At 44.4% G+C, this 18,625-nt stretch overlaps 1 protein-coding gene across 5 annotated transcripts in view; it reads right to left on the bottom strand.

Moving 5' to 3' along the window:
* The window catches only part of LOC128321943 (uncharacterized), a 50,991-nt gene extending 37,267 nt beyond the window's left edge, over nucleotides 1–13,724 (bottom strand). For 3 of the 5 annotated variants that reach the window (XM_053242512.1, XM_053242515.1, XM_053242516.1), the window contains exons 1-3: nucleotides 8,708–9,142; nucleotides 8,364–8,403; nucleotides 173–243 (exon numbers count right to left, since the gene is read on the bottom strand). In XM_053242512.1, coding sequence (XP_053098487.1) covers nucleotides 173–243; nucleotides 8,364–8,387 — 95 coding nt within the window. In that variant the 5' untranslated portion in view covers nucleotides 8,388–8,403; nucleotides 8,708–9,142. Of the gene's footprint in view, nucleotides 1–172; nucleotides 244–8,363; nucleotides 8,519–8,707; nucleotides 9,143–13,635 lie in introns of those variants that run through there. The other 2 variants (XM_053242513.1, XM_053242514.1) reach the window with 2 other exon arrangements.
* Nucleotides 13,725–18,625: the final 4,901 nt, after the last annotated feature.

Raw genomic sequence — 18,625 nt, 5'->3', positions numbered from 1 at the left:
TGTGGGCAGATGCCCTCAAAGGACACCTACAGAGAGCAGACAGTGGCTGTCACTCATCCACATGAGTCAGAATGTCCGTTGCTTCACCAGAAGCCACCAACAGTTCAGTTTTAGAAACTCAGCTTCTGGTCTTCTGCCACTGAAGAGGGAAAGGAACCTCAGTGTGCTTTACCTCATAAGAGCAGCCGCCTCTTCTTCTCCCATGCTGCTAGCGGACATGAGGTCCTCATCAAATTCATCAGACTGTGAATGAGAAATGAGAGTCAAGAGACCGGAGGATCAGAACATTAGTTTGCTTTTCCTCCAAGAAGATCAGAGCAAGGGCTTCATGTAGTTCCTGTGAAGATTGGTAACTGGTTGAGGGACAGGAAGCAAGAGGGTAGGTATAAATGGAGAGTTTTCACAATGGAGGAAAGCAAGAAGTGGGGCCCCCCATGTTGGAAGTGAAGGACTCTGTGCTGCCTCATGCCTCAATGACAGAGGGGGACAGATTAGTGAGTCAGAGGGCTGGAGGGGTCAAGACATTGGTCATTCCTCCTCTCTACTGCTCTGACACTATCCTTTTGATATGTAGATTGCTACTCTCAGGGACTTAGTTACTTCCTGCCTCCCTCCCTTTCTCCTCTTCTCCCTATCACACATGCTTGCCTCCCTCTCTGCACCATGTGTGCTGAGATGCGATAGCATCTCTATGCATCCATCCAGCTAGATAGATAGATTAGAGATTCTATCTCTCCACTTTCGTATCTAGAATGGAGTTCTCCAAATAAGACTTCTTATATTGATTAGAAACTATGAACTGGCTCCAAGTTTCTTTTGCTCTCAGCAAACAGGCATGCCTGGGTAGACTCCGCTGTGTTTTGCCTCTGTGCACTCTGCTGTAATAGAAGGGTATCTCTTAACAGAGAGAATTCCTAACACCCCTGGATTCTGTACTTGGACCAGTGCTTTTTAATTTATTCAAAAATGATCTAGAAGTTGGGGTAAGCAGCAAGGTGGCCAAATTTGCAGACAACACTAAACTATCTAATCTAATCTAATCTAATCTATCTATCTATCTATATCAGATTTTTATACCGCCTCATATGTAAATCTAAATTTAAAGTAGCAAAATCCCAAATAATCTCTCCAAACTGGGTGAGTGGGCAACAAAATGGCAAATGCCATTCAACATAAGCAAGTGTAAAGTGATGCACATTGGGGTAAAAAACCCCAACTTCACAAGTACACTGATGGGATCTGAGCTGTCGGTGAATGGCCAGGAGATCATGGGCTCGTGGTGGACAGCTTGTTGAAAGTGCCAACTCAGTGCATGGCAGCTGTGAAAAAGGCAAATTCCATGCTAGGGATAATTAGGAAGGGGAATGAAAATTAAAAGGCTAATATAATACCCTAATAATAATAATACTAATAATAATACTAATAATAATGGAGAGCCAGTGTGGTGTAGTGGTTAGAATGCTGGACTAGGACTGGGGAGACCCGAGTTCAAATCCCCATTCAGCCATAAAACTAGCTGGGTGACTCTGGGCCAGTCATTTCTCTCTTAGCCCAACCTACTTCACAGGGTTGTTGTGAAAAAGAAACTCAAGTATGTAGTACACCGCTCTGGGCTCCTTGGAAAATGTAGTAATAATAATAATAATAATAATAATAATAATAATAATAATAATAATAATACATGTTCCCAGTAAAGCTGCTTTTTGTAATTGGCTTATGGCCACAGAAATCACCATCAGCCAATTACAAAAAGCAGCTTTACTGGGAACAGCCTATATTCTGCAACGATATCTATAACAACTGACAATAAAATTCAGCCATCCCAGGTCCTTGGGAAGGACTCGATGTCTGGATAAAACAAACCAGTCAATAACACCTGTCTGACTGTGTAAACAAGAAATAATACATGTACCAAATTTGGAAAGAGAAGCATCCAGATACAGAAATAACAGAACAAAGGCTAGCAGACCAGAGAAGATTCATAATAAGAAATAAAGTATTCACAGGAGTTGAGCTGGAAGAACTGCAAAGAGCAACACAGGCTCAAGACATGGAAGAAGAATTACCACCAACTGAAACAGTGGCTCAGGCGCAGGTGGTGTTGGAAATAGAGGATGCCACTGAACTGTTTCAAAATCAAAACCAGGCAACCTCCCCTTTGCCTTCACCTCAAAAACCCAAATGCCATTTAACAGAAAAGCAACAAGAACTAAAGCTAAAAATAACTGAGCACATGAACCAAACAATCACCAGGGTTCGACTTCCAGCTCTAAAAACAGTTGCCAAAAAACAATTTGCTCAGGTATTAAAAGATGTCAATGCTGCACTTGCCGAAATAACAACCAATAATTTGCAAGAAACAAACCAACTAATGTACAGTGCAGCAACAATAACAACACAAGAGCTCGGATATAAGATTAATGGACCTGTCAAAAAAGAAAGCAGTACAACACCTAAATGTAAGATTAGATTAGAAAATAAAATCTCCAGGCTTAGATCAGATGCTAGTAAATTGAAAGATATGAAAGACAAGAAGCTGAAGAATGAAAACACCAAACAGTATCTGATCCAAAAATACCACCTCAATTCAAGGAAAATTAGAGAAGTCCTGGAAATAATAAAGCAGCAAATAACAGCAGTGTCAAAGAAGATTAGCAGATATGAAGCCAGAACTACACAACACAGGCAGAATCTCCAATTCCAGTCGAATCAGAGACGTTTCTACCAAAGCATAGAAGGAGCAACTGCAAGAAACCTAGAAACACCAAATAAAGAAGAAACAGTGCAATTCTGGGGGAAATTATGGGACAATCCAATAGATTATAATAAAAAAGCAGGCTGGATAAAAGAGGTCAAAAAATGTAACCAACAAATGCAAGATCTAATAATAACACCAGAATTAATAAGTGAAAGAGCAAAGAAAATTAAAAATTGGACTGCGCCAGGCGACGATGAACTGCATGGCTTTTGGCTTAAACACCTAACAAGCCTTCATAAACAACTATCAAAACAGTTCAATCACATTTTGCAAGGCGGTGATATTGAACAATGGCTAACAACTGGGAAAACTCATCTCATAATGAAAGACCCAGCAAAAGGTGCAGTTCCAAGTAATTATAGACCGATAACCTGTCTGCCAACCATGTTCAAATTATTAACTGGAATAATAGCAGATGAAGTGATGCAACACTTATTAACTAACAAACAGCTTCCAGTTGAACAGAAAGGAAATTGCCCAAACACCAGAGGCACAAAAGACCAGCTGTTGATTGACAAAATGATTTTAGAAAATTGCAAGAGAAGATAAACCAATCTGAGTGTTGCATGGATTGACTACAAGAAAGCCTTCGATTCATTGCCTCACACATGGATACTAAAATGTTTAGAAACAACTGGTGTCAGCAAAAACATTCAGATATTTATTAAAAAAGCAATGAGCATGTGGAGTACACAGTTAACAATCAATGGCGAGACAGTTGGACAGGTTAGCATTAGAAGAGGCATTTTCCAAGGGGACTCACTATTTCCTCTGTTGTTTGTAATCGCCATGACCCCACTTTCACAAATACTAAACAAAACAGGCCTTGGATACCAAACATCTAAAACATCAAGTAAAATCAACCATCTGCTGTACATGGACGATCTGAAGTTGTATGGAAAGTCCCAGTCAGAAATCGAATCATTGCTAAACACTGTCTGTATATTCAGTAGCGATATAGCAATGGAGTTTGAACTAGACAAGTGTGCTGCATTAATAATGAACAGAGGGAAAATAACAAAAATAGAAGGAATAGAACTGCCCAATGGAAGCAAGATCAAGAACCTGGAAGAGAAAGAACCTTACAAATACTTGGGCATTCTCCAGGCTAACATCGCGCACACAGAAGTTAAAAGAAAAATGGGAAGTGAATACATCAGGAGAGTTAGAAAAATCCTCAAGTCCAAACTCAATGGCGGGAACACCATACAAGCCATAAACACCTGGGCTATACCTGTTATCAGATACACTGCAAGAATAATAGACTAGACCCAGACAGAGCTAGAGACACTAGATCGTAAGACCAGGAAAATCATGACCATCAATCATGCTCTGCACCCCCACAGTGATGTCGATAGGCTCTACCTCCCTCGCAGCTCAGGTGGAAGAGGAATGCTGCAAGTCCATCAAACAGTAGAGGAGGAGAAAAGAGGCCTTGAAGAATATATCAAGGACAGTGAAGAAGATGCACTTCAAATGGTCAAGAATGCGAACCTATTCAACACCAATGAAAGAAAGCAGGCCAAGAAAGAACAAGTCAAGAACCGAGCAGAAAAATGGAGAAATAAGCCCCTGCATGGTCAATATTTGCACAATATAAGTGGAAAATCAGTCATCACCAAGACCTGGCAATGGCTTAAGAATGGCAACTTGAAGAAAGAAACAGAGGGTTTAATACTGGCTGCACAAGAACAGGCACTAAGAACAAATGCAATAACAGCAAATGTAGAAAAATCCACAACAAACAGCAAGTGCCGCCTTTGTAAAGAAGCAGATGAAACAGTGGACCACCTGATCAGCTGTTGTAAAAAGATCGCTCATACTGACCACAAACAAAGGCATGACAAGGTAGCAGGGATGAGACACTGGCACATCTGCAAAAAATACAAGCTACCTGTAGCCAAGAATTGGTGGGACCATAAAATTGAAAAAGTTGAAGAAATGAAGATGTAAAAATATTATGGGACTTCCGACTATAAACAGACAAACATCTGCCACACAATACACCAGATATAACTGTAGTTGAGAAGAAAGAAAAACAAGTGAAAATAATCGACATAGCAATACCAGGGGATAGCAGAATAGAAGAAAAAGAAATAGAAAAAATCACCAAATACAAAGATCTACAAATCGAAATTGAAAGGCTGTGGCAGAAAAAGACCCAAATAATCCCAGTGGTCATTGGCGCCCTGGGTGCAGTTCCAAAAGACCTTGAGGAGCACCTCAACACCATAGGGGCCACAGAAATCACCATCAGCCCATTACAAAAAGCAGCTTTACTGGGAACAGCCTATATTCTGCGACGATATCTATAACAATTAACAATAAAATTCTGGCATCCCAGGTCCTTGGGAAGGACTCGATGTCTGGATAAAACAAACCAGTCAATAACACCTGTCTGACTGTGTAAACAAGAAATAATAATACTACTAATCTATGGTGCGGCCACATTTGGATTACGGTGTACAGTTCTGGTCACCATATCTTAAGAAAGACATTGTGTAACTGGAAGAGGTGCAGAAGAGGGCAATCAAGATGATCAGGGGCCTAGAGCACCTTCCTTATGAGGCAAAGCTACAGCATCTAGGGCTTTTTAGTTTGTAAAAGAGGCAACTACAGGGAGACATGATAGAGGTGTATAAAATTATGTCTGGAGTAGAAATAATGGATAGAGAGAAATCTTTCTCCCTCTCTCACAACACTAAAACCAGGGGTCACCATATGAAAGTGATTGTCAAGAAACTTAGGACCAACAAAAGGAAGTACCTTTTCACACAGCGCATAATTAATCGATGGAATTCTCTGCCATAGGATGTGGTGACTGCCAGCAGTCTGGCTGGTTTTAAGATGGGTTTGGATAAATTCATGGAAGACAGGTCTTTCAGTGGCTATTAGTCTGATGGCTATAGGCTACCCTCAGCCTCAGAGTGAAGATGCCTCTACGTACCAGTTGTAGGGGAGCAACAACATGAGACAGGGGATGCCCTCAGCTCTTGCCTGTGGGCTTCTCAGGGGCTTCTGGTGGGCCACTGGATGCTAGACTAGATGGGCTTGAGCCTGATCCAGCAGGGGTGTGCTTATGTTCTTAACATACATGGTTCCCCTGCACCACCATTTTAAACTCACAACCATCTTATGAGATAGATTATCTGAGAGATGGTGAGTGGCCCAAATTATTATTATTATCATTACTATTATTACTATTATTAACGTATGTATGTATGTAATCAGTTTCTATACCGCCCTTCCAAAAATGGCTTAGGGCGGTTTACACAGAGAAATAATAAATAAATATGATGGCTCCCTGTCCCCAAAGGGCTCACAAAGTAAAAAGAAACATAAGATAGAGACCAGCAACAGTCACTGGAGGTACTGTGCTGTGGGTGGATAGGGCCAGTTACTCTCCCCCTGCTAAATAAAAGAGAATCACCACGTTAAAAGGTGCCTCTTTGCCAAGTTAGCAGGGGTCAAAATCATCCAGTGAGCTTCATGGACACATGGGGATCTGACCTGGTGCCTAGTCTGACACTCTCACCATTATAACACTCCCTCTCCCTTCTTCTCTACAACACCATTGCGGTGCCACTGCCTTGAGTCTTGGACTATCAGAGTCTCCACCCAAGTCCAACATCTGAGGGAGGGCCAAATTAGGGCAGCTTTGCTCCAGCTCAGGGATGTAGCCAACCCGAGGCTCACCAGCTGTGGCTGGACTCCAACTCCCATCATCCCTAGCTTTTGTTCACTATGGCTGGGGTGGGATTAGTCCAACAACATCTGGGGACCCAAGTTTCCCCCCCACCCCCCATCTTCTGGAATTTGGATCCTGCCCTTCTTCCCTGGAACTCAGGAGTGAGAGTGTGTGTGTGTGTGTGTGTGTGTGTGTGTGTGTGTGTGTGTGTGATTGATTCTCCCTCCCCACTTGTATCTACACAATAGTCCTGTGAGGTAAGTCAGGCTGAAGAGAATGAACTGCCTAAAGTCACCCAGTCAGTTTCACGGCTACAGTTTGACCAATAACTCCCCTGCCTGTGGCCAAAAGGAAGAGATGATGGAAGCTGTATTGGATTACAAAGGAAGGAAGCCAACCAGAAAAGAAACATATTCAGAACTGGTCCCCTCTTTACAAATTGCAAATAAAGTCTTCACAAGTATATGAGTGCATGTAAGTCTGTACTACGTGTGTGTACTAGTGATGGCTGTGTGTATGACAGTATGTTATTTGGATGAAGAATGTTAAATGTTAAAAATGTAGTATGTTGAAAATCAAACCAGTACTGTGCATTCTTGCTTTGATTTAGTTTTTTCTTACGTCCACCACATGACAGCTTACCAGGCAGACCTGAGTTCAAAATCCCAGTTCAGCTATGAAAGCCACTGTGTGGCTGTGGGCCACGTGCTCATCTCTCAGCCTAACCTAGCACACAGGGTTGTTGTCAGGCCTGACTTGATGGGAATGCAAGAGTGCATTTGCATTGAGCCCTTTGAAGTCCAGGTGAAATCCACCTTATACGTGAATAAAAGAAACAAAGCCCACAAAAGAAGCCCCAATTGCTCTACAAACTTACAAAGCAGCAATTGGCTGGGTTGATTTACACCTTCATTTTTCTATTTACATTTGATGAATAAACAATTAGCAAGATGTAAATCAGCCCAGCCAATTGCTCCTTTAAGTTTAGCATAAGGTAGACTTCAAAGGGATCAATGCAAATACGTTGAGATTGCATTCCCATTAAGCTGGGCCTGCTTATCTATACTCGCACACATTTCGTCTCCTCCCCAGTTCTTGGCCAAAAGCGATGTTCTCCACCTTGCAGACCTTCCTGAAGTGCTGCACTGGAGTTCATCTTCAACTAACGAAACTGCTCCTGCATAGTTCTCTACAGTAGGGGTGTGCACAAAACCCCAGTTTTGGTTGAAGGGCCCCAGTGTGGTTCAAGTCTGGACCAGATTCAGATTGGACTGGGCATGCTCGGTTTTGCACATGTTCAGCTGGAGTTTGAGCCAGTTTGGGGGTTCTAAATGTGGGAAGAAGAAAAAATGGAATGCCTGTGCCTGCATATTGCCAAATCCTAGCCAGATCACTACTCTCGGTTTGGTTCCCCCGTGCCAGGACTCTTCATGAAATTCCCACTTAATGATCTGTGTGACCTGACATTTTTCTGCAAGTCATTCCTTCCTTTTCAGCACAGAAAATGTGGTGGTTTACATGTTGGGTTTAATTTTGCTTTTTAATTTCAGCTTGCAAAAAGAGGGTGATACGCCATGAAGACTCTGGACATTCTGAGATTAATAAGAAGTCTAATTAATTAAAAACGCCAAATTCTTACAGAATCAGACACATCTGAATCAATAGTCGATCTGCAAATTAAATCTGTGATAATGGGAAATAATAGCTGAGCAACCAACTTTATCTGCATTTGTTAAAAGTTAGCAGGTGCCCTTTCCTTTGCAAATGAGGCTGCAGGGAGAATTATTTGTAGAATATTCTAATATTTTAAGGCTCAGTAGGAATTACTCAATTTCCCACCTCATATTCCAACCCCTGAGAATTTGTAGAGAATATTTTGAAGCATATTTGCCCCAAGGCTAGTAAAAATCTACTTACCTCAGTGTATGCACTAGAAGACATATCTCAAGAAAAAACTCTATGAAAGAATTAAAAAAACATGACAACTTACTTTACATTGAAGTAATAATATCTGATATCCAATACCACAAAAGAGGTATTAGGATTTTTAAAGAACTAACAAATGGATATATGCAGACTAGATGTCAAAACAAAGCTAAAGCTATTGTAAGAATATAATAATAGATGTAACAAAATAGGATTTCAGAACAATAACAAATTGTATACAATCTCTATAGAAATGTGAGAACAGAAATATAAGAATTGTAAGCAACAAATGAGAAAATGACAAATATTTCAAACAAGCCAATAAACAAGCTTACAGCCAAGCTAGCACTACTCTCACTTCTAACCCGACGCCACTCCTACAACCCACAGAGCAACCAACTCCCAGCATCCAGCATTTCAGTTCACACAGCCCTTTGTGACACTGAGCCTCTCTGGGCCAAAGCACTATGGCAACCGGCACTGAGTCCAGGCCCCCACATTTCTTCAACAGGACTCAGCAGCTGATATTCAGTGATGCTTGGCCAGCACTTCACTTCCACCCTGGTGGCCAAAAGGCCATCACTGATGTAGCCTACTTTCCCTTCAAAAAGCTCAGGGGGGCACACATGGGAATTCATCCTATGTTACCCATCCCACAAACTTATGAGCTAGCTGGTCCTAAGAGGTCATCTTCTGAGCTTCATGCTGAGTGGGGTTTTCACCCCTGGCCTCTCCAGTTCAAGACTCCGATTCACCACAAATTAACTCCAATTCACGTCCCCCTCCCAATGCAGACCATCACAAACAAACAAAAGAAAGACACGTCAAGCATTTATGGTGTTTGCCGATAGAATTGTGGGCTTGGAGATCTGGCACCACAAGCTGGGTTTTACACAATGTATCAATCATACTGTCTCCGATGTCTGTGTCTGGTCCATCGCCTTCCTCTGCCTCTCCAACAACCTCCCTGACAAATCACTGCTCGTGTCTCTGTCCCTCTGTCAGCACCTTTTGCCCTTAGGCCGGCTGAGGTGTTGTCATGCCTTTTCATTAGGCCTTCGTTCCACTTCTGTCCTCCTTCCCCTCAAGATCTCTGCCCCATATGCTACTTCCCCTCATCTTCTTTTTGTAATGTCTTGATATGACTGTGGGTCCCTTAGGTGTACTCACTTGGTGGATCACCTCGGTAGACTGACTCTCCCCACTAGGGGCAAAAGCAAGCAGGATACCGACCTGCACAAACTACAGGATGACTCTGTGGACACTCACAAGACCAAGGTAGAATAAAATCCTGGACAAACTTCACCCACAGAGATCGGGAGGGAAACCAGCCGTTATCCACTTTCTTAAAGACACAGTACCACATGCCACCCCTTTGCCCCTTGTTGCGAGTCCTTCCGCCAGCCCCCTTGGCCCTTTGCTCACCACCAAACGCTTTGCTTCCCGGCCTCGTTGGACTTCCTTCCACTAAGCTGCTAGTCCTCAAGTTCCCTGCTCCCCCCCCCCCCCCGCCAGCTTCGGCCTGCAGGTTCAACCCTTTAAAAAAGCTTCCTGCTTGTGGGCTCAAGGAACAGGCTTGCTTGGAAGTACTGCCGTTACTGTGCACTGAATGCATGTTGAACTCCATGGGGAGAAAAACAGATGCGGCAGGAGTGGAGACACTACCCCATCAGCTGCCCTGTCTGGAAGTGTGGTGTGTGGCTCGAAACAATACCGCTCCATGAAGCACATGCAAGCCTCTGAGGGTGACCTCCCTCATAGGCTTGCAAAACTTTGCTTCACACTGTCCAGGATCACCTCCTTCTTCCTGAAAACCTTCTGGAAGAGCAAAGTGAGCTGGATTAGACTGCCTTGAGTATATGAGAGAAGGGCAGGGAGGGTGGGAGGAAAAACCCTGTATGTTTCGCTCCGTTTTATTGTTTCTGGGAGAGAGTGGGCCTCTGCCCAATTAATCAGCTAATTACAGCAGGATCCCTTCGCCTCAGAGGAAGGATAAACGGGCCAAGAGCACAGGACAGCAGAAGAGGTCACGGTGAGCTGTGCATGGCAAGACTCCTGGGAGAGACTGGATGGACTCCTGAACTAAGAGGGGACTCAGAGAAAACCTCTCGGACTTGACCCAGCCTTTCTCCAAGAGGAGAGTTTCCTGCCTTTTCTTTCATATGTGGTAATTCAATTGTGCCACCTAGTGGACAAACTGAAAGCTGCACTTAGCTCATTTGGTGTGTGTTTTGTTTATAAGGGGAATCTTAATGTATTTACTAGCTAACCTTGCACTGAGCCTATGGCATCCCACCCCCACAACTCTCGCGCCCGCTCTCGCCGCCACCGCAACTCTCACACCCGCTCTCCCCCCGCAACTCTTGCGCCCACTCTCCCCCCGCAACTCTTGCGCCCACTCTCCCCCCGCAACTCTCACACCCGCTCTCCCCCCGCAACTCTCACGCCCACTCTCCCCCCGCAACTCTTGCGCCCACTCTCCCCCCGCAACTCTCGCGCCCGCTCTCCCCCCGCAACTCTCGCACCCGCTCTCCCCCACTGCAACTCTCGCACCCGCTCTCCCCCACTGCAACTCTCGCGCCCGCTCTCCCCCACTGCAACTCTCGCACCTGCTCTCTCCCCAACTTTCACGCCCGCTCTCTCCACCTGCCACAATCGCGAGTGCTCTCCCCCCGCAACTCTCGCGCCCATGCTCCACCCCCACAAGTCTCTCACCTGCACTCTCTGTCCTCCGTCTTTCTATCTCCGTTTCACAGTTCTTGCTTCCCCCTGCCAATGCTAGGGACTGTTGCCCACTCGCCTGACAGCCTTTGAGCTCCCTTCTCTCTGCCGCTTCGCGGCACAGCTCAGCCAACCATATGCCACCCACAGCCCCCAGAGCCAACTGTCCTGAAGCCACCCCAGCCTCCAAGCTCCCTGCTGCTTCACGGCACCCCCAAGCCAACTGTCAAACTGCTTTCCAGCCACCCCTCAAAACTCCCTGCTGCTCCGGAACTCTCTCCCTCTCTGTCAGCCAATCGCCTCCTTTCTACCAAGTCTCCACACTTGGAGAATTAATAATATAGATACTAGCTTAACCCATGCAGAAGACCTCAGATCTCTCCACCCTCACCTGAGCCACACTCCTGCTCCTCCTCCTGCATCCCATTGCTTCCATCCCTCTTACCTCTCCTGGTCACTCCTCCGTCCCTTTACTCCACCCCCCTCAACCCTCTTGGTCATGGCTGCAGCATTGTGGCACCTATTGGCCAAGCTGCAGCCCCCTATTCCCAGAGACCTCCCCACCCTCATCCAAGCCCCACTCCTGCTCCTCCCAACAGGAGCTGCAGCAGCAGTGGTTGACCAGGCCCTTCCTCGCTGCTGCCACCACCATGGCTGCTCATTCCCCTCAGGCCGCTGACAGGCTCAGGCCCATCCCTCACCCTTCCTTCTTTCTCTCTCCCCTTCCCCTCTTTTTCTCTCTTTCTCTCTACTCCACTCACTCTTCTCCTGTCTTTCTTCTCCTCCTCCCTCTCCCTCTCTGAGTTAACAGATCTTGTTTCAGATCTTGTTCATCTTGTTTCCTCATCTAATTCACACAGTGGCAGCCTCCTTCTCCTGAAGGGGTTCTTTCATCCCTCATGACTCCTCTCTTTGCAGACCCCTGCCAAGAGAGAGAGAGAGAGAGAGAGAGAGAGAGAGAGAGAGAGAAGTTTATTTGGTCATTGACCAGCAAACATTTACAATAAACCAGGACAAATTTTACAAATAATATAACAAAACCTGGCCATAACAGAGATAATATCAGTGTCCACATTAGTTAAAAGATAATTTAAATAAAATTCATCAGACCAGCCAGGCAAACTATCTAACATAGGAGATATAAGTCTTAAGCAGGGTTCACTATAAAAATCACAATAAAGGATAACATGCGAGGTGAATTCTATAACCCCTTTGCCACATGGGCAAAGTCATAAAAATAGCGGAACTCCCTTAAACCTGCCATCCAATACTGCTGTTGGAAGAACATTTAAACGCGCTAAAGTGAGGGCTTGTCTAAATTTAGGGACAAGCACCACATCAAAGTACTTAGCTGGTTTAATAGCTTGACTCCCCAAGTATAAACCCTGCTTGATCCATGCACCTTCTTGTTGAACTTCTATATTCAGGTCACGTTGCTTAACTAACTTCCTGGCTTGCTCAATTCCTACAGTATGCAAATCCTCTACAGAGAGGCCAAAAAAAGAAAATTTACTTAACATAGCTCGTTTCCAGCTCAAATTAAAACCATCATTCATAGCCAAAGAGGCTAAACACACCTGTCCAAAACTCAGTTTTAACCAAAATCTAAAGATACAGCACCAGTATAAGGATTCCAGCCTAATAAGCCCAACTTCTCTTCTGATGACAGCATTTGGAGCACAACACGGTACCTGCAAAATGCATCTAATAAACTTAGTCAGGATAGCCTCCAGTAGGGCAAAATTACTTGCAGGTCGTGTGTGTGTATGTGTGTGTGTGTGTGTTTGTGTGCGTGTATTTTCCAACTGACTTAAACCATGACAGTCTCCTCCTCTCTATCTGCATATAGAATCCCCACTGCCCAATCACCATGGTCTCATAGGCTTCTGCTTGCGAATTCTCACGAGAGCTGCCACACATGGGATTAGCCACAGGTACGCCTTAGAGAATTATATATACAGATAGATAGATATGGATCGACCAATGGTCTGGCTTGTATAAGGTAGCTTTCTAATGTTCAGAAGAAAGCGGCTTCATGCATTCAGATGCCCTCAGCAGCTCTGGGTATCTGTATTAGTCACTAATCTGGTGTTTCCACTGACTAGAAGGAGGGAAATCCAAAGCAGGGTGTCATGTTGACCAGCATCAGGCATCCTTGTATAAGGGCAATTAATTCTGCTGCATTAAGAACAACTGAACAACAATCCAGTCATGCCCAATGCAGAGAAGTGGCAGAATACCTATCCTCAGTGGAGGTAGAATGGAAGACAGCAAAGCCAGAGCTGATGAATTATGCAGAAATTTAGCAGGAAGCTTCCTCTGTGGATGAGTGTGTCAGGCTCAAAAAGGCCTTGCAGTGTTTTGCATAGTCCACAAGCATTTCCAGGCAGATAGTGTGACAGAGACTGCCTCAAAGATATCTTTCATGCCCTGCCATCCATCAAATTCACCATATCAAAAATAGTTCTGTTGTCGAGGTTCAAGCATCGTGCCAGACGATGTTTAAGCCTTCCACAGTCATAGGAGGCAGATCAAGACTCACTTTCCATCCACAGCTTCTACCAGCTTGACAGCAATTTCCTGCTCGTGCAAGGTTCGCAACATTCGATCCCGCCTGTCTTTCCGACGTTTCAGGTTTATCATGAATATCTAAAAAGAGAGAGGGAGACCAGATTTCCCCTGCAAAATTAAAGAAGGCAGTGGGGGTGGGGAAGTGTATAGTGGGCTGAGATAGTTTGGGGTGTTGTTCTTTTCAGTTTGATTAATGCCATACCATAAAATATATCCACATCTGGGTAAAAAAACTCTTGCCATTCAACTTAGTGGCCAATTGTAGTCAAAAATCAAAGCACGTGTGTGCGCGCACACACATACACATGCCCCAGAACACAAAACTGCTGAGAACCCAAAGAACTGGGCGTGGAGGGGATAAAAGCCCACACGTGTGAATGTTAGCACAACTCTGATCTTGTTTTGGATAAAGAAGCTTAGACACTACAATCCCTGGGTAGGGACAATTCAGTGCCTCACTGCCAATGACATTCAGGGCTGCAGCTCAATGGTCAGACACACTTGCTTTGCGTGCAGAAGAAGCAGGGCCGGCTCTAGGGGATCTGGCGGCCAGATGCAACACTCTGTTGAGCGCCCTTAGTTATCGTGAAAAATAAAAATCCGAAATACAATTAGTGTGTATTCAAAATTTAATACACAAAGATTTTATGTAATTATGTACATAACATTGTATATAATAATAATAATAATTATTATTATTATTATTATTATTATTATTATTATTTTATTTTGCATTTATATCCCACTCTTCCTCCAAGGAGCCCAGAGTGGTGTACTACATACTTAGGTTTCTCCTCACAACAACCCTGTGAAGTAGGTTAGGCTGAGAGAGAAGCGACTGGCTCAGAGTCACCCAGCTAGTATCATGGCTGAATGGGGATTTGAACTCAGGTCTCCCCGGTCCTAGTCCAGCACTCTAACCACTACACAACGCGCTCTCTCTCTCTCTCTCTCTCTCTCTATATATATATATATATATATAATGGTGTATAGATATAATATACATATATATGTATATACTATATATGGACTTTGAAGAAGCAAGATAGAAAAAGCATTGACACTTTTGAACTTTGGTCCTGGAGAAGACTTTTGAGGATACCACGGACAGCCAGGAGAACAAACAAATGGATCAGGTTGGGATAATTATACTAAGGTTTCAACCTTAGCTGAAGTGAACTTAGTTGAGTAAATGTCAGACTGCTAATTGTTTACGCTGATATAAGATGCGGAGGCAGGCAGCTCTTCCCTCGAGCAGGGAAAGGGAAACCTGTTTCCACTCCTTTCAGGGTGCAGCTTCTCCACAGCTTTTCACTCTGTCTGATATCATATGCCCAGGCAGCTCCCTCCTCCCTCAAGAGCAGGGAAAGGGGAACAGTTGGACCCGCACGCAGGAGAACAACACAGGCTAGAGAACTGGTTTGGTTGGTGGCTGCTGCTTGTTGTTTCAACCTTTCCCCCAAAATGCCCACAACAAGCTCAGAGGGGAGTCACAGCAAGCACAGCGCCTGGAGCGCGGGAAGACGGAGGAGGCCAGAGGCATAACTAGGGAAAACGGCGCCCAGGGCAAGCACTGAAATTGCCCCCCCGCCGTGTCCCCAACATACATCTGACTGACACACATGTTTCAGAAAACTTTTATTTTAAAAATTTTAAAAATTACCAAAATTACCAAAAATTTCAAAATGCACTACATACTTAGGTTTTTCCTCACAACAACCCTGTGAAGTTGGCTTGTATCTCAAACATCAGAATTATGATGCGATGATGATGATGATGATGATGATGATGATGCCTCTCCCTCACGCCCTGGTTCTGTTCCTGACTTTCCCTTGTGAGTGACTGTATTTTAACAAAACGAAAACCAAGGACTCCAAAGTAATTCGAGGGACTAGGGTGATAGTGCTAAAGACTCCTTATTCTCCCGCTGTTAAAGAAAGACTCCCCTTTTCCAAAACCGCGCGCTATTTACACCAGAAAAGGTTTCAAATGGAGGGGGAAGCATTTATGCATTTATGCTTTGTTTTATGTTACGATTTCAAAGTTAGAAAAACTAGAAAAGGGCCATTTTAGAGAAGATATGCACTGCCTTAGTTGCAAATCCTGCTTTTTTGAGATTCCCTGCAATTGAATAAAGCGATAATATACACCTTTGCTATTTAAATTGGTTGGAGAGTATTTATGACAATAAAAAATGAAATGGCATTTAAGTGATTACTTAAACATGGGTTTAAGTAATCATTGGTTGCCTAAGACCACTCAGATTTAACTAATCTTCATCACATTGACAAAAAGAGCAATTAAAATTAAAATCCATGACTAAAACCAAACCACTTTGGGGTTGTTTTTAATGAAAGGTGGTATATAAATTTAACAATAAATGTGTAGAAGTATATACTTTCACCCCCTGCCCAACCTACAATTAATTCCAGCTTATTTTCAAAGGGCTTCAAGTTTTATTTGCAAATTGCTTGGCAGCACCAATGTTTAAGTAATCGCTAATTGCTCCTAATGATAGTTTTACTTATTGTTAAATTTATATACCACCTTTCATTAAAACATTCTCTGTTCATCTGATTTTCAGTCTGGTTCATTAAATCGGTGGAGGTTTAGACTTTCCTGATGGGCTGAAACAGCTAATCCACATCCCCCCATCTCCCCCTCCCTGAACCTTTTCAGTTAAAACGTGGTTAGATTATAGGGGAGGAAGGACTTGAATGAGCAAAAAGGGGAACTGGTTCGGGCGTTCAGGAAGTTGTTCAGAAGAGGGAGTTGTTCAGGAAGTTTGCTCTGGTGCGTGTCCTCCTCTCGATGCATGCGCGACTGGTGGCGGGGCGCGCCGGGGAGTGAGAGTCAGAGACTTGGACTATGAAGACGCTGTGGCGCCCAGTGCTGGATGAGCAATGCCAGGGGGGGTGGGGCGCCGGGACCGGGGGAAGGGGACTGCTCTGCAAATTTTTTTTTTTTTTAAAAATAAAAAATAAAAAAAAATTCCGGCAAATCGGTGGGGGCACTTTTTGGTGCCCCCTGCAAAGTGGCGCCCGGGGCACGTGCCCCCCCTGCCCCCCTATAGTTACGCCTATGGAGGAGGTGCCAGTGGGAGGCGGTTGGGATGCTGCACGCAGGCACCAGGCAGGTCCACGTGATGCACAGTAACAGCAGTGCCAGTAGCAGTGCGCGATCAGGTTGGAGCGGAGGGAGCAGGGCCGGACTGGGGGCACTGAGAGGGCGGGGGGATGTATTTGAGGAGGGCGCCAGGTTTTCAGCAGAATGGGTGGGTTTCACAGTACTTTTTTGTTTCATTTAATTCCCCCCCCGTTAACTGTTGATATCTAAACTCTGGTTTTTGTTGTTGTTGTTGTTATTTACATTTTATATCCCGCTCTTCCTCCAAGGAGCCCAAAGCGGTGTACTACATACTTGAGTTTCTCTTTCACAACAACCCTGTGAAGTAGCTTAGGCTGAGAGAGAACTTACTGGCCCAGAGTCACCCAGCAAGTATCATGGATGAATGGGGATTTGAACTCAGGTCTCCCCAGTCCTAGTCCAGCACTCTAACCACTAAACCACATTTATACACATGCTAGATGGAAGATGCTGAAAGGCATCATCTCATACTGCGCGGGAGATGGCAATGGTAAACCCCTCCTGTATTCTACCTAAGACAACCACATGGCTCTGTGGTCACCAGGAGTAGACGCCAACTCAATAGCACACTTTAACTTTACATGTCCAGAACTGAATGAAGAGAGAGAGAGAGAGAGAGAGAGAGAGAGAGCCATATGTATATTCTTTAAACTAAGGTATAACATATAAGTAAGGTATTCATTTCACAGCAATTCACTGGCCAGCATGAACAACCACCTTCACAAAATCCTTCTTACTCCCCTCTATCTCATCATTGAAACTTACACAAGATCACACACAGGCTTTTTTCTTTGTGCCATTTAATCTCAATTTTGTGCATACATTCATGATTAAGCAGGCAAAACACTCAAGTAGTCCTTGCTCCTTATTTTAACCCTTTAAAAAATAGTCCCTACCTATGCCTGTAAATTCTACTCAATTAACTCAAAATAATCATACTGAAAATTAAATTGAACATTATACTGCATTAAGCAACTAAAACATACTGCATTTTTGCATTTTTGCCCTGGATGCTACAGGCACTGCATGTTTTGCATTCAATACTCTGCCATCCCCAGAATCACAGACACAGAGTGATTTCATGCCTGGTATCTCCCCATTTCACAAAACATCCCCCATATGCACCCCTCCATTTTGCTTACTGTTTTTGAAATAGGAATGATAAAGGATGCTTCCTCTTTGAAATGAGACTGTGCCTGTGGTCTTGCTCCCCATGTCTCCTTTCTCCTCACTCTGATCTGAAGAGCCTCACACATGAGGTGAGGAGTGACTATGTGCATGTACAGAGAGTCTAGCCCAGAGAGCAAGCAAGGGGAGGAGGAGAGCCTCTTTCTATGTGGCTCTGGTCAAGTTTGTTTGAGAGTCCCTTTGCAAAACAAAGAGAGTCCCTTTGTTTTGACTTGATGACTTGTTGACTCAGACTGAGCAGAGGGCACTGGCAGCTGGGAGGAGTCCAGCCCCCACCTCTGTGAGTCTGTCTGTCTTTGCATTGCAATCCACTTCGGAATCCACTTGGTTGCAGAGAAGAAAGAGACAGAAAAGCCTGTTGCTTTTCTTCAAGTTCCATTGGCACCTTCCCAGACTCCAGTCGGTGGCGCTCTGTGCCCACAGCAAGCTGTGCCCCAATTCAACGCATCTCTTGCTTCCTCGGAAGAGCCGGCCCTGAGACCCCAGGTTCAATCTTGGCACCTCCCAAGCAGGTCTGGAAAAGATCCCTGTCCAGCAGCTGCAGAGACCTTGGCTGGCCTCACTCAGGCCTATAGCTCTCTGCAGGGCTGGTCTGTCCACTAGGTCAGGCTACCCCAACCTGCAGC

The sequence above is a fragment of the Hemicordylus capensis genome, chromosome 4 (assembly GCF_027244095.1).
Source record: "Hemicordylus capensis ecotype Gifberg chromosome 4, rHemCap1.1.pri, whole genome shotgun sequence".
NCBI lineage: Eukaryota > Metazoa > Chordata > Lepidosauria > Squamata > Cordylidae > Hemicordylus > Hemicordylus capensis.
Note: the sequence above shows the minus strand (reverse complement) of the source record. Positions and strands in the feature narration are given on the sequence as shown.